This window comes from Linepithema humile, chromosome 8 (assembly GCF_040581485.1).
Source record: "Linepithema humile isolate Giens D197 chromosome 8, Lhum_UNIL_v1.0, whole genome shotgun sequence".
Taxonomy (NCBI): Eukaryota; Metazoa; Arthropoda; class Insecta; order Hymenoptera; family Formicidae; genus Linepithema; species Linepithema humile.
In genome coordinates this window covers 3,119,699-3,136,597 of record NC_090135.1, presented here as the reverse complement: position 1 = coordinate 3,136,597, position 16,899 = coordinate 3,119,699, and the positions used below count along the sequence as shown (strand labels likewise).

At 26.3% G+C, this 16,899-nt stretch overlaps 2 protein-coding genes and 1 long non-coding RNA gene across 8 annotated transcripts in view; 1 reads left to right on the top strand and 2 right to left on the bottom strand.

Annotated features, from left to right (window-relative positions):
• LOC105677202 (uncharacterized) overlaps nucleotides 1-16,899 on the bottom strand; it is a 36,058-nt gene that overhangs the window by 10,807 nt on the left and 8,352 nt on the right. For all 3 annotated transcript variants that reach the window (XR_010891560.1, XR_010891559.1, XM_067360690.1), the window contains exons 2-5: nucleotides 16,488-16,606; nucleotides 16,247-16,391; nucleotides 16,017-16,078; nucleotides 15,713-15,925 (exon numbers count right to left, since the gene is read on the bottom strand). Coding sequence is in view for 1 of the 3 variants with exons in the window: in XM_067360690.1 (XP_067216791.1) it covers nucleotides 15,713-15,925; nucleotides 16,017-16,078; nucleotides 16,247-16,391; nucleotides 16,488-16,606 (539 nt within the window). In the remaining 2 variants the exon portion in view is untranslated. The remainder of the gene's footprint in view (nucleotides 1-15,712; nucleotides 15,926-16,016; nucleotides 16,079-16,246; nucleotides 16,392-16,487; nucleotides 16,607-16,899) is intronic.
• On the top strand, nucleotides 593-3,657 carry LOC137001585 (uncharacterized). Of its 2 annotated transcripts, none has more exons than XR_010891561.1 (4): nucleotides 593-884; nucleotides 1,555-1,773; nucleotides 2,220-2,465; nucleotides 2,952-3,657. It is a non-coding gene; the product is annotated as an uncharacterized lncRNA (long non-coding RNA). The 2 variants fall into 2 exon arrangements; XR_010891562.1 differs by having other exon boundaries at nucleotides 595-884; nucleotides 1,618-1,773.
• LOC137001581 (uncharacterized) lies at nucleotides 6,728-14,589 on the bottom strand. Of its 3 annotated transcripts, none has more exons than XM_067360687.1 (7): nucleotides 13,262-14,589; nucleotides 12,854-12,952; nucleotides 11,173-12,762; nucleotides 9,961-11,012; nucleotides 9,404-9,878; nucleotides 8,846-8,911; nucleotides 6,728-8,179 (listed from the first exon to the last, which is right to left on the bottom strand). In XM_067360687.1, exons 1-7 carry the CDS (start codon nucleotides 13,398-13,400, stop codon nucleotides 7,962-7,964), a joined length of 3,639 nt encoding a protein of 1,212 aa, XP_067216788.1. In that variant the 5' UTR covers nucleotides 13,401-14,589; the 3' UTR covers nucleotides 6,728-7,961. The 3 variants fall into 3 exon arrangements, with proteins under 3 accessions (XP_067216788.1, XP_067216787.1, XP_067216789.1); XM_067360686.1 differs by having other exon boundaries at nucleotides 8,666-8,911; nucleotides 13,262-14,577; XM_067360688.1 differs by lacking the exon at nucleotides 8,846-8,911 and having other exon boundaries at nucleotides 13,262-14,587.

Below are 16,899 nucleotides of genomic sequence, written 5' to 3'. Positions count from 1 at the left end.
TTAGTGTATTAAGATAAATAAAACAAATCTATAATATTCTCTAATAATGTTAATTAATCGTTTTCCATTTTGGAGTGTCATATTGCAACAAAGACTCAATTCTTCATTATTAGATCTATTGAAAATAAAATTGTCCTGGAAACTGCCATTGTATATGTTAGTTTTCAAAACTGATTAGAAAAGGTATACATAATCAATATCTATGTTTCAAAAACGATCATAAAATTAGAATAATTATTTAAATAATTAATGAATGAATTTGACTATTGCTTTTATTTATTTCAATAATCTAACAAATTTTATAGGTTTGTTCATGTATGTTTCAATAACAGGACGCGATTATTCTTGTCGCGCGGTAAAAGTTAACACGATAGTCAATCAACTGATAACTTTTTCATAAAAACAAAAGACTGATTGGCTACTGTGTCGTGCGACAAGCGGTAAGTCCGTATCAGACTACGCATTGAAAATTGAGATTACAGATTGAAGATTGGAAATTTGACCAATCGGGAAGAAGCACACAAATATTACTTTTTCCTGATTAGTCAAATTTCCAATCTTCGATCTCTAATCTCATTCTTCAATGCGTATAGTGTGACACGGGCTTTACCGCGTTCAGTGTATAGAAGCCATAAAACTACATACCGTACATACTATATACGTTCAAGAATTATTTCATTTGGTATGTAAGAGTCATTTTCGTTATGTATGTACGTACGTATATGACTGAACACTTATGTGAAAAATGTCACGATATATATTATTATTTTGTAATTGTCATAAATATTACGGAACGAATATGAAACACAAAAGGATGAACGTTAAATGTACAGTTAATAGAAATCGTAAGAAAACATGTATTATACGTACAATTGCACAGAACAGTAAGTAACATTATTTTATTTATTTAAAATAATATAAAATATTTTCAGCGCATTGTATACATTCAGCACAACATATAACCTATTATAACCTATTTGACAGAATATAACCTTTTTAATCAAGTTAATAATCAATAAATCAATATAAGCCACAAAGATGTATAGATTTTGCACAGTATCGTTGTTTTAACTTCCTTTTTAGTTAAATTCTTTTTTAATTAATTTCTCGCAGCAACACATTTTGATCAATTGTGTCCAAGTAAATAAAATTTTAAGATACTTTATTTTTACAGAAAATAAAAACAATCTTTCTATAATTGCTAAAAATAATCCACGCATTGTTCTGGAGAAAATAAAATTAATTATTCATGATAACAATAGTAAATATTACAATTTTAAATTCTAAAACTACGTGTGAAACTTACATTGCATTTTTATTTCCTACACTAACAATTTTTCTATTCCTTGCAGTAAATACAGAAATATCACAAGATGTTTGCACTATTAATATAAATACTGATAAGCATGTTAATACCAATAGTATGAACAATGCCATTGATTTTGACAATAATACAGAAATTTTTCTTAATAATGAATATGACCATAATGCAATAAATAATGTTAATAAATAATACACATATTGATTCTGATAATGCCATAATACTTTGCAAAGATTGTGAATTACGCAAACATATTGCTACAACGTGTATTACGTTGAATTTATCTAAAAATGAAGTGGACGATTTGGCGAATTTTATGGGACATCACGAAAAAATTCATAAACGCCACTACCGGCAATCAATACCAGCAGTAGAGATCATTCGTATGACAAAGTTTCTTCAAGCAGCATTAGGTGAAAATATGCAACAAGAATCTAATAATAGTGATTCAGGTATAATTATTTACCTTTATTACTCCATATATTTATATAGTTCTTTTTATAAAATACATTAACTATTGTATAACGTTTTTCTATATTTTTATTACACATACGTATTTTATCAAAAGACAAAATTAGGTAAAGGCATCTATAATCCGATTCAAAAAATTAATAATAAAAATAATGTTATACAACCGCGGACGTCGATGTGTAGAAATTGAGTGGAATAACAATAAATAGTATGAATATGTAAAGTATTAGTATATAATATATTTACATATTGTTGAAGAGAATCTAAATTGAAACGTTTCATTGTCGTAATCATTCCTGCTCCGCTCAATTTCTGTGCATCGATATTCGCAGTTGTGACACACATAAATCTTAGTTTTATGAATCAATTTTAATATATATAACATATATACATAACAGTTATCATAATATTATATTATTAATAATAGAGGAGAAAGTGCAAGATACTAGTGAAGATACATTGAGTGAAGAATCGGAAAGCGATGCCGAAACATGTATGATAAGTTCACGTAAACCTCTTTCAGTACAATCTAAAAACAAATTTTCTAAAACTTGCATAACAGATAAGCAAAAAAAATCAGTAAAAAGCAAAATTATACGTCAAAATCGTACAATTGCGAATAGCGACAGTGATTCTAAAACTTATTCTCCAAAAATGAAAAAACGTCGCAGTAGTAAGTTTATTTTTACTTTTACTTCATACAGTGTCTTTACAAATTTATCAAATAAGAGTGTGTTCTCTTAAATACTATTTAGTATTGTTTTCATGATTATGTCAATATATTGAGCTCTAATGTATAATGCAATTTGATTCAACAATTTTAATATACATAATAATAATATTTGATTTAAGAAATAATAATAATTCCTTGCTAACTTAATTTAAAAATTTCATTTATTTATATTATTTATTCTTATATTTTCCATTTTTAATTTTTACATTTTCTACATATTTTTATAATTATAATTTGATTTTATTAATAATTAAACAAATTTCTCAGTATTTTAAAGAAAACTTATATAAGTAATCCGAAACTAGTATAAATTAGAATAACATGAAATTAGTAAGAAATACATAAAAATTTAAATTAAGTTCAGGTGAATCATTACTTTTTATATAAAATAGTATTATTGATTATAATATTTTATTTATTTTGTAGCGTCTCCATTTGGTCCAACAAAAAGAAGACGTTGGATAGAAGAAGAACGTAATGTAATAATGAAAGAATTTCTAAATGAAATTAGCGCTTCACAACTACCATCTAACAAGAAAATTTCCCATGTAAAAGAACAAAATAAGTGCTTAGACAATCGATCTGTTGCTCAAATTAAAACATGGATCCATAATTATATATCTGGCAAAATTAAACGCCACTAAATGCATAAATGTTTATTCAAAAATATTTTAATCGTTTATTAAAAAAATACGATAATTATTTTTACTTAAGTTTTTAACAATCGCAGAAACATTAACTGTTTGTGATTATACATGTGCAATATATCATGTTCCATATACTATTATATGTGTTACTACATGTGCACTATGTCATTGTATTGAAAATATTTTAAACTTCTTTATTTTTTGCAAAATCAAATAAAATATCTAATAATTTTAGTTTTGGACACAAATAAAAGTTAACACAATGTTATAAGAATTTCACAAAAAAGAAAGTTAACGAAGCGGTACTGTGCAACCATTCGTTTTTAGGGCATATGTCGATATTAACTGTTTGTGATTACATGTATAATACATTATATGCCATACGCTATTATATATATGTTATTATATATGTTTATATGCACTATGTTATTGTATTGAAAATTTTTAATTACTTTGAATAAATATAAAATAATGATGATACTCTATTTTACGATTGCACATAAAATACATGTTTTTATAATTCTGATTATCCGCACATTTAATGTTTATCCTTCTGTATTTTTTATTTTTTATACATAATATTTATTATAATCATACAAAAATAACATACCTTATATTACAGCTTTCATGCATAATGTAACCGATACGTACAAACGAAACAAATTGAAATGATCCAATGACGCTTATAAGCTTTCTTCAGATAAATTTTTATAGACAAAATCTAACTCAAATCTTAGGAAGACCTTCGCATCAAACATTTCATGTGAAGTAGGGTAATCAATCAGCCATCGACGAGATTAAAGACTCGCTGTTCTTCGAGCAAATCTTCAAGACCACTATGTTGACTCGCTGAGTCCAGGGATAATTGAAGAACACTAATGTTACTAATTGCATCTGTTATTTCACAAAAACGATTAGAAATTTAATCTAATTTGTACATTTATGTATACAATATATTATATATATATATTTTTTTTTCTTTTATATATAATCTAAAATTGTACTTATATTTATATATATAATACCTTATATATTAATCATCACGTCACGTTAAAAATATGACAGAACATGTACAATGAAATCCTGAATAATACGATATATAAGTATTGATTATGTCACATATATATGTATATGTGTCAATACGGCGGTGTTCATAATTTTTTAATAACGGAATTTTTAATACATGTAACAATCATATTACTCTTCACGCCATGCAAAAATTTAACCATTATCGTTATCAATGCATCAAAGTACTTACGTTATAATTCAAATTTCATACCTTTTGCGACACTTCTGTATTTATTTAATTTAATAAATAACATTGGATTATCTAATTCATTAAGAAATTAATTATATTTTTCAAACTAGTTGATAATAATTATTCACAATCCTTCGTAATTAAGCACCATATCGTAACTAATCGATCGCACTAATGTAGTAACAGATATGTTTATATATGTATATAATAATTACATGAAGAGAAAGTTAGATTACGGAACATTAATTTTGACACTATTTATTTAACTTAGATATTAATTTATATATGTTTTCAAAACACGGGCATTGATTATGATTTTTCTGAAGTCCTTAAAACTGCCTCATATTATATAGTGGCAGCTTCCGGGTCATTATCATTTTCAATAGGTATAATATTAAATAATCGAGTCTGTTGCAATTGAAAATTAATTTTTGTAATTGAATAATGACTATTAATATTATTAAAATTATGTTATACATATGTGTGAGGATCAACTATAACAATAAACATGTTTCATTTATTAAAGGCAGTTATGAGAGTATAAAAACATAATATGCAAGCGTGCATTGTAAATTTAATACATGAGTATATATGAAATCATAATCTTTAAGACTGTTTATATAATAATCTACCTATCCCGTAAATTTTAAATATTTCCAAATCTTTGTATTAGGCATTCATCAATGACATGTCAATTGACGTTTTAAGTGTAGAAAAATCTGTTTAATTAAAGATGAAACATATATGAGTTAATATCTAAGTTAAATAAATAGCGTCAAAATTAATGTTTGGTAATCTAACTTTCTCTTCATGTAATTATTATATACATATATAAACATATCTGTTACTACATTAGTGCGATCGATTATGATATGGTGCTTAAGTTTAGTTAAAAATGTAATATTAAATCATAACAAAATAATGAATGCATTAAATTATTCCTCATAACAAAAATATTTAAATTTCTAATTCATACATATATAAATTATCATCTATTATCATCTTTTATATGTAATCTTAAATTGATAATCTCTAAGGGCCTATCCAGACACACTTGTATATAGCGTTTTCGATTGTACACGGTTTGAACGACCCAAGGTTGATTAATCACTATTTTACTATAAATGCAAGTCTATCATTGGTGGAGAGGTTGCAATGATGTCAATAAGGAAATGAACCAATCCATTTCCTGATGTATATGTTTATGCGACTATGCAAGTTTGTCTGGATAGGCCCTTAGAGATTTTCAATTTAAGATTACATATAAAAGATGATAATAGATGATAATTTATATATGTATGAATTAGAAATTTAAATATTTTCGTTATGAGGAATAATTTAATGCATTCATTATTTTGTTATGATTTAACATTACATTTTTAACTAAACTTAAGCACCATATCATAATCGATCGCACTAATGTAGTAACAGATATGTTTATATATGTATATAATAATTACATGAAGAGAAAGTTAGATTACCAAACATTAATTTTGACGCTATTTATTTAACTTAGATATTAACTCATATATGTTTCATCTTTAATTAAACAGATTTTTCTACACTTAAAACACGTCAATTAACATGTCATTGATGAATGCCTAATACAAAGATTTGGAAATATTTAAAATCTTCAGGATAGGTAGATTATTATATAAACAGTCTTAAAGATTATGATTTCATATATACTCATGTATTAAATTTACAATGCACGCTTGCATATTATGTTTTTATACTCTCATAACTGCCTTTAATAAATGAAACATGTTTATTGTTATAGTTGATCCTCACACATATGTATAACATAATTTTAATAATATTAATAGTCATTATTCAATTACAAAAATTAATTTTCAATTGCAACAGACTCGATTATTTAATATTATACCTATTGAAAATGATAATGACCCGGAAGCTGCCACTATATAATATGAGGCAGTTTTAAGGACTTCAGAAAAATCATAATCAATGCCCGTGTTTTGAAAACATATATAAATTAATATCTAAGTTAAATAAATAGTGTCAAAATTAATGTTCCGTAATCTAACTTTCTCTTCATGTAATTATTATATACATATATAAACATATCTGTTACTACATTAGTGCGATCGATTATGATATGGTGCTTAATTACGAAGGATTGTAAATAATTATTATCAACTAGTTTGAAAAATATAATTAATTTCTTAATGAATTAGATAATCCAATGTTATTTATTAAATTAAATAAATACAGAAGTGTCGCAAAAGGTATGAAATTTGAATTATAACGTAAGTACTTTGATGCATTGATAACGATAATGGTTAAATTTTTGCATGGCGTGAAGAGTAATATGATTGTTACATGTATTAAAAATTCCGTTATTAAAAAATTATGAACACCGCCGTATTGACACATATACATATATATGTGACATAATCAATACTTATATATCGTATTATTCAGGATTTCATTGTACATGTTCTGTCATATTTTTAACGTGACGTGATGATTAATATATAAGGTATTATATATATAAATATAAGTACAATTTTAGATTATATATAAAAGAAAAAAAAATATATATATATAATATATTGTATACATAAATGTACAAATTAGATTAAATTTCTAATCGTTTTTGTGAAATAACAGATGCAATTAGTAACATTAGTGTTCTTCAATTATCCCTGGACTCAGCGAGTCAACATAGTGGTCTTGAAGATTTGCTCGAAGAACAGCGAGTCTTTAATCTCGTCGATGGCTGATTGATTACCCTACTTCACATGAAATGTTTGATGCGAAGGTCTTCCTAAGATTTGAGTTAGATTTTGTCTATAAAAATTTATCTGAAGAAAGCTTATAAGCGTCATTGGATCATTTCAATTTGTTTCGTTTGTACGTATCGGTTACATTATGCATGAAAGCTGTAATATAAGGTATGTTATTTTTGTATGATTATAATAAATATTATGTATAAAAAATAAAAAATACAGAAGGATAAACATTAAATGTGCGGATAATCAGAATTATAAAAACATGTATTTTATGTGCAATCGTAAAATAGAGTATCATCATTATTTTATATTTATTCAAAGTAATTAAAAATTTTCAATACAATAACATAGTGCATATAAACATATATAATAACATATATATAATAGCGTATGGCATATAATGTATTATACATGTAATCACAAACAGTTAATATCGACATATGCCCTAAAAACGAATGGTTGCACAGTACCGCTTCGTTAACTTTCTTTTTTGTGAAATTCTTATAACATTGTGTTAACTTTTATTTGTGTCCAAAACTAAAATTATTAGATATTTTATTTGATTTTGCAAAAAATAAAGAAGTTTAAAATATTTTCAATACAATGACATAGTGCACATGTAGTAACACATATAATAGTATATGGAACATGATATATTGCACATGTATAATCACAAACAGTTAATGTTTCTGCGATTGTTAAAAACTTAAGTAAAAATAATTATCGTATTTTTTTAATAAACGATTAAAATATTTTTGAATAAACATTTATGCATTTAGTGGCGTTTAATTTTGCCAGATATATAATTATGGATCCATGTTTTAATTTGAGCAACAGATCGATTGTCTAAGCACTTATTTTGTTCTTTTACATGGGAAATTTTCTTGTTAGATGGTAGTTGTGAAGCGCTAATTTCATTTAGAAATTCTTTCATTATTACATTACGTTCTTCTTCTATCCAACGTCTTCTTTTTGTTGGACCAAATGGAGACGCTACAAAATAAATAAAATATTATAATCAATAATACTATTTTATATAAAAAGTAATGATTCACCTGAACTTAATTTAAATTTTTATGTATTTCTTACTAATTTCATGTTATTCTAATTTATACTAGTTTCGGATTACTTATATAAGTTTTCTTTAAAATACTGAGAAATTTGTTTAATTATTAATAAAATCAAATTATAATTATAAAAATATGTAGAAAATGTAAAAATTAAAAATGGAAAATATAAGAATAAATAATATAAATAAATGAAATTTTTAAATTAAGTTAGCAAGGAATTATTATTATTTCTTAAATCAAATATTATTATTATGTATATTAAAATTGTTGAATCAAATTGCATTATACATTAGAGCTCAATATATTGACATAATCATGAAAACAATACTAAATAGTATTTAAGAGAACACACTCTTATTTGATAAATTTGTAAAGACACTGTATGAAGTAAAAGTAAAAATAAACTTACTACTGCGACGTTTTTTCATTTTTGGAGAATAAGTTTTAGAATCACTGTCGCTATTCGCAATTGTACGATTTTGACGTATAATTTTGCTTTTTACTGATTTTTTTTGCTTATCTGTTATGCAAGTTTTAGAAAATTTGTTTTTAGATTGTACTGAAAGAGGTTTACGTGAACTTATCATACATGTTTCGGCATCGCTTTCCGATTCTTCACTCAATGTATCTTCACTAGTATCTTGCACTTTCTCCTCTATTATTAATAATATAATATTATGATAACTGTTATGTATATATGTTATATATATTAAAATTGATTCATAAAACTAAGATTTATGTGTGTCACAACTGCGAATATCGATGCACAAAAATTGAGCGGAGCAGAAATGATTACGACAATGAAACGTTTCAATTTAGATTCTCTTCAACAATATGTAAATATATTATATACTATATATATATTATATACTATATATATATACATATTATATATTACTAATACTTTACATATTCATACTATTTATTGTTATTCCACTCAATTTCTACACATCGACGTCCGCGGTTGTATAACATTATTTTTATTATTAATTTTTTGAATCGGATTATAGATGCCTTTACCTAATTTTGTCTTTTGATAAAATACGTATGTGTAATAAAAAATATAGAAAAACGTTATACAATAGTTAATGTATTTTATAAAAAGAACTATATAAATATATGGAGTAATAAAGGTAAATAATTATACCTGAATCACTATTATTAGATTCTTGTTGCATATTTTCACCTAATGCTGCTTGAAGAAACTTTGTCATACGAATGATCTCTACTGCTGGTATTGATTGCCGGTAGTGGCGTTTATGAATTTTTTCGTGATGTCCCATAAAATTCGCCAAATCGTCCACTTCATTTTCAGATAAATTCAACGTAATACACGTTGTAGCAATATGTTTGCGTAATTCAGTGCCTCTTAATGTATGTGGTATTTGTGCACTACATTTTTTAGAAAAATATCGCATAAGGATACATGCCCTTAAATATTTGAAATAGCGCTTACTGCTATTAGGTATGCCGAATACATATGGATTTTTTTCAGAAACATTTGCATCCTGTCGGTGCTTCAAAATTAATTCAATACATTGAACTAATTCCATGTCTAAAATCACAGGCACTGTGCGTCCTAATTTTCCACGAATTAAGAATCTTACGTATTTATCAGCAACCTACATAAAAAAGTTATAGAATTTTTATTTTGCATTGCATATTAGTTTGTATTTTATTTACACATAAAAAAATAATTTTTACCTGTTGTAAATTGGTTCCTAATGATTTATATAAATCAAAATATGCTTCTTTTGTTATACCTTCGCGAGTATTAAAATCTTCTATAGTAACACGTTCAATTTCTCCTGCTCTTCTCCTGTTAAAAACTTGTGTAGACGTAAGTGTAACTTTTGCAAGTTCCAGCCATGTTTTGTACATAAATTTCTTCTGAAGTTTTGTGTATAATAATTTTCTTTCGTTTTTTAGATATGAGTGTAGCTTTTTTATATCTTCCATAGATGGAAGCGTAATTTTTTTCTGTCTTTTATATTGTGTTATATTTTCTTCCACTGTTTTGTTTATAGAAATCCCATAATCTTCTTGTACTAATTTTAAAAAATTTTCTGTACTATTTTGCTTCTTTATATCATTTGTTTTTATGCACTCTGTTATTAACAAATTGCCAATTTGTTTTAAATTTGTCCCAATATTTGATGCAACTGATGGTGCACCATATTTTTTATTAATGCTATCAAAATGTGCTACTTTATTTACTGCTTTAAGACAATCATCATATATAGAAGGATTATATATATCAGAAAATTCTATTACATCAGGATTATATTCTTTTACTGCGATAAGAAACCGTCCTAATAGTCGAAGTCTAGCACGTATCATATCTTGTTGATGCTGAAGATTGTACTTGATACATAATTTGTTTGCAAATGTTATTAATAATTTATCGTATCTAATACATCGTGTAACATCATCTTCCCTCAAAACTGGGAATAAAACTTTTCTTACTGTCTCACTTGCACATTCATGTATTCTTCCCATCACAGCACGTCCTAAAATTTGTACACTTCTGCCTTTGGATACACCTACACATTGCTTAAAATGATGCCTGATATTATTTTTAGTGAACCATCCTTTACATTTTGCACAGCTCGTAAAATCTCGTACTGTTTTACAACTATTTTTGGCAGGTCTTCGGCAAACAATTAACTCTCCTGTATTTATGGCAGGATCTGTATTAAATATGAAATTTCCTTTTCTTCTAATAGTTTCGATAATTTTTTTCCTCTCTAAATTACCTAAAACAAAAATAATATTGAGAAATGCATATTAATAAAGAAATGCATATTAATAAACTTGTGTAAAATGTATATACATATTAACAAGATTATTAATACTTATTTTATTTATAAAAAATATACAATATTCTATAGAATTAAAATAAAAAAATATGATCACCTTTTGGCAATAACAGAAATTTTTTTACTTCAGGTTCCAATTTATGCACGTTTTCTAAATGGCGTGCAATTTTACTTTGAAACTTTTTACAATAGTAACAAAAATTCTTTTTTTGAAGTCCCTTAGGCTGGGAGAATGGAATATGTAAATTGTCTTCTTTACAACCAAATGTATTTATAAAAGAAATGTCTATCAGTGATTCTGAAGAATTTTTATCATTAGTTGTAGAATTATTATTGTGAATGCTTTCATGTTCTGTAGTTTCGTTTTCAACTGTAATTTCCGATGCTGAAGGTAGATATTCAGAAGTATTTGTTATATTTGCACAAGCAATTTGTGTGTTGCTAATAATGTTATCATCATCACAGGAAAATATTATATTATTATCACTATTATTGTAAATCGTAGAAGTTTTGGCAGTAGTGAGATCATTCAATATACTAGAATTATTGTCATCATCATAGGGAAATATCATGACATTATTGAGAACAACACCAGTTTCAGAATTATTGGCATTGTCATTATCAGAAAATGTCATATTATTATCAGAATTATTACAATTCATAAAATTATTGATATTAATATCTATAGTGTTACAGCCATTGTCATTATCATGAGAAAACATCACATTATTATCAAAACCAACATTATTCATAGAATTGTTGGCATTAATAGTACTATCTACTATAGTATGATTTTTATCATTATCCAAGGAAAATGATATATTATTATGAAGATCATTATCAGTCGTAGAATTATTGGTATTGATATCATCATTTACCGTTTTACAGCCATTGCTATTACTATAAGAAAATATTACGTTATTATCGAAATCAGTATTATTCGTAAAATTGTTGGCATTAATAGCACTATCTACTATGTTATGACCTTTGTCATTATTGCAGGAAAGTGATATTTTATTATTAGGATTATTATCATCCATAGAATTATTGACATTAATGTCATCATCTACTGTATTGTAACTTTTATCGCAGGTAAATGTAACGTTAAGATTTACAGCCTTTACTCTACTATGCTTATTATCACATTTATTGGAAAATACTATGGCATTCTCAGAATCAGCATGTTTCTTAGGATTATTGGCGTAATCTTCAACATTTATTGCATCGTGACCATATTTATTACCATAAGAAAATATCACATTTTTATCAAAATCAGTATCATTCGTAGAATTGTTGGCATTAATAGCTTTATCTGCTATGCTATGATCTTCGTCATTATCACAGGAGAATGATATATTCTTATTAGGATTATTATTATTCATATAATTATTGGTATTAATATCACTATCTACTGTTTTATAATTATTATCGTTATCACGGGAAACTGTTACATTAAGATTTATAGTCTTTACTCTACTATTCTTATTATCTTTGGAAAGTATCATGGCATTATCAGAATCAATATGTGTATTATTGACATTATTTATTGCATTATGGTCATATTCGTTATTAAGAAAAATTTCTGTATTATTGTCAAAATCAGTGGCATTGTTCAAACTATTGGTATTAATATGCTTATTAGTATTCATATTAATAGTGCAAACATCTTGTGATGTTTCTGTATTTACTGCAAAAAATAGAAAAATTTTTAGTGTAGAAAATAAAAATGCAATGTAAATATCACACGTAGTTTCAGAATTTAAAATTGTAATACTTACTATTGTTATCATGAATAATTAATTTTATTTTCTCCAGAACAATGCGTGGATTATTTGTATTTAAATTTTTAGCGATTATAAAAAGATCGTCTTTATTTTCTGTAAAAATAGAATATTTAATTTCATTTATTTGGACACAATTGATCAAAACGTGTTGCTGCGAGAATTTAATTAAAAAAGAATTTAACTAAAAAGGAAGTTAAAATAACGATACTGTGCAAAATGTATACATATTTATGGCTTATATTGATTTATTTATTGATTATTAAGGTTACTTGATTAAAGATTACTTGATTAAAAAGGTTATATTCTGTCAAATAGGTTATAATAGGTTATGCTGAATGTATGCAACATGCGCTGAAAATATTTTAATTATTTTAAGTAAATAAAATAAAAATGAATACTTACTGTTCTGTGCAATTGTACGTATAATACATGTTTTCTTACAATTTCTATTAACTGCACATTTAACGTTCATCCTTTTGTGTTTCATATTTGTTCCGTAATATTTATGACAATTACAAAAAAACAATATATATCGTGACATTTTTTCACATAAGTATTCAGTCGTATATATACATACAAAACGAAAATGACTTTTACATATCAAATGAAATAATTCTTGAACGTATATAGTATGTACGGTATGTAGTTTTATGGCTTCTATACACTGGACGCGGTAACGCTTGTCGTACGACGCAGTAGCCAATCAGTCTTTTGTTTTTATGAAAAAGTTATCAGTTGATTGACTAACTTTTACCGCGCGACAAGAATGATCGCGCGTCCTGTTATTGAAACATACATGAACAAACCTATAAAGTAAAATTTGTTAGATTATTGAAATAAATAAAAGCAATAGTCAATTTCATTCATTATTTAAATAATTATCCTAATTTTATGATCGTTTTTGAAATATAGATATTGACTATGTATATCTTTTCTAATCAGTTTTAAAACTGTAACATATACAATGGCAGTTTCCAGGACAATTTTATTTTCAATAGATCTAATAATAAAGACTTGAGTCTTTGTTGCATGATATTCCAAAATGAAAAACGATTAATTAACATTGTTAGAGAATATGGATTTGTTTTATATATCTTAATAAACTAATGAATAGGACGTGAATTTTCGTGCACGATCCCGTGTCGCGCGCGGAGAACCGCAGCGTGTGAGTGCGAGTGAGAGCGAGCAACTTGCTACCTCACTTTAGCGAGCACTCGCACGCTGTGGTTCTCCGCGCCCGACTCGGGATCGTGCACGAACATCTGCGTCCTAATAATCTCTTATTGTTAATGAAATTAATCTTTAATACAAAAGAAATCTGTTCGCGAAACTAAAGCAAATGCGTATAACAATCGCAAATGCGATGCGTCCATCCACGAAAAAAATCTAACAAAACAGCAGAAATACAACTATGAAACTTTCCGATTTCTATTCGAACTATATAGGCTCTATCAATACAACCTATTTTACAATTTTTTACAGGAATGATTCTGCAAGTACATTTAAAGTCCTCCTAGCAGTAACATTATTGTACAAACAGTTTTAGACACTGCCTTTTTATAAACGTAATGTTTTAAATTCGTTATACACACTTGAGCATATTCTTTACACTTTCACAACTACACTAATGTAAATTGAACCAAGTACACGCTCTTGTCACAACTAAAACAAAACCGTATTGTTTTATCTTTCAAAAAAATTGTTGTATATATTAAACCTATCAAAAAAACCTGTCATATATATTATCAAGAGATATATTAAAACCTTTAAAAAAAAACTTGTATATTAAAATTTTCAAAAAAGCTATTATATATACTTTCTACAAAAAAATATGATATCAGGAAATGGCACCAAGTGGGACTAAAAAACTATGATAAAAAGTTGTACACTATTTCTATAAAACTCTTCTATAAAATTCTATAAAATTAAAAAATTTTTTAATATATTTAAAAAATAAAAATATTTAATTAAAAGATAAAAAAATATAAAAAATTTAATCAAAATAAAGATAGATATTTATTAAAAAACGCAAAAAAACTCTGGCGCTGCTACACCACAAAGTATTATAAAGCAATGAAATTAATATGTAGTTTACTGTAGCAGCGCCAAGTTTTTTTGCGTTTTTTAATAAATATCTTTTTATTTTATCTGTGTTATGAACACAGTCAAATTTTAGATATTATTATATATGATCATATGAAATTAATTTATATCATATCATTTTATATAATTACAATCTATTTTTGTTCGGGTAAACACGGTCCAGTTGCTCGTGCGCCGCTCACGCATATACTTGCTATCTATTATTGTATTATTGTAATCAATATTTTTTTCTGTAATGTGTGCGTGAAGTATGTTTTTGATATATACATCATTATTAAAAATAATAACGGTTTTAATATTTCAACTTATATAAAGGCACCTTTCGGGACTTAAGTATTTTACTTGTGAGTATATTAATTAAGAAATATATATATAAAGCTTATATTTATTAGAATCATTACTAGAAATACTACTTTGGAAATATATATTATGATTTACGATATATATACATCGGTGTGTATTAATTTCTGGACTTTATTAATAGGTCCTGAAAAATACCATTATACAAATGATTTATATATATAAACATTATATATGAAGTGGTACATTTCAGGACAGTTCTCTTATATATCCAAAGGCAGTTTTCGGGGCGTCCCAAAAACTGCCTTTGGATATATAAATTTTTTCGGGACAGTCCTGAAAACCAACAAAAGTCCTGAAAACTGCTATTGCGTCGCACAAAATGTCCCGAAAACTACCTCTGGACATACATATATAAGTATATATAAACACTAATCAATATTAACTTACTTTATCTTCAGTAGGAAATAATTGTATGACATGATCACTCAGAAAAGATGCCCTTTCACTGCGTATGATATTGTTCACGTTAGGCGACAGCTCATTGCTGACTATTATTTTTGCTAATTTGTTTCGTAAATCGTTATTTAATTTTCTTTCACTTTTATATAAACTTAGCAGCAACTGGCCGTCCTCGTTTTTTTTTTTAATAGATTTCAGATCCTGCAATAATAAATAGAATAAATATAATATCTAATATTAATTATATTGACACTTATTTTAAAAATATTTTTAAATATGAACCATAACTTACATATGTATTATCAGTAGCTTGGTTTATTTTTGCAGATGTGGCATCATTTGTGAAACATATAACTGAAAGGAGAACATTAGCAACAAATTAATAAAGCCATTATAAAAATAAAACGAAAGTTGAAATTTTTAAATTTTTAAATGAATAAATATGGATTACATTAATTTTATTATATTTATTAAATTTATATAAATTAAAAAAAAGATTAATAATATTTTTTAAATTCTTACCATCACATGTACTTGTAGATGTAGAAGATGCAGATGGTGTCCGAGATATTGGAGAGATATTTTCTATATCACTTGAATTATTTTCTTTATTCAAGTTTTTGTAATCTTGTGGCTGTTGCTCTGTGTTGCATTGTTGCTGCGCAATCTGAAATATTAATACCAAGATCAATTACAATCCTAAAAAAAAACTAACAAAATAATAAAACATGATTATACGAAATAAATAATGCACAATGAATACCTCATGTAAATATTTTTTTACATTTGTTTCAAATTTACGTCGGGGTCCAATGGTTGGTATCAAAATTTTTAAATCTTCTTCAGTCAAATAACTGAACTGATCGGCTTCTATTTCTTGAACTAGAAATGAGAAGCATACTTTATATCAGAGATGGGAATTAGTTGCAACTTTCGGCTCGATTTTCGGATTGACGCCTCCTGTCCCCTCCTTGCCGCTCACATGCTAGCAACGAGTCGTCAAACGCGCTAACAACGCGCGTAATTAAGGTGCGCGATATTCAATCTCAGGAATGCCCATATCACAAATGCAACAAGATGATAAATATGAATTAATATAGATTTCCACATCACCTGTGAGGTACTATTGTTGAAGAACACGTCAATAATAGTACCTCACAGGTGATGTGGAAATC

What these genes read in the sequence shown, in the direction of transcription:
- LOC137001581 (XM_067360686.1), bottom strand. Translation starts at nt 13,400, where the DNA reads ATGTCACGATATATATTGTTTTTTTGTAATTGTCATAAATATTACGGA. An exon ending in ACGTACAATTGCACAGAACA is followed by an intron (nt 12,953 to 13,261) that starts GTAAGTATTCAT and finishes CTATTTTTACAG; the next exon opens with AAAATAAAGACGATCTTTTT. An exon ending in ATCTAATAATAGTGATTCAG is followed by an intron (nt 8,912 to 9,403) that starts GTATAATTATTT and finishes TATTAATAATAG; the next exon opens with AGGAGAAAGTGCAAGATACT.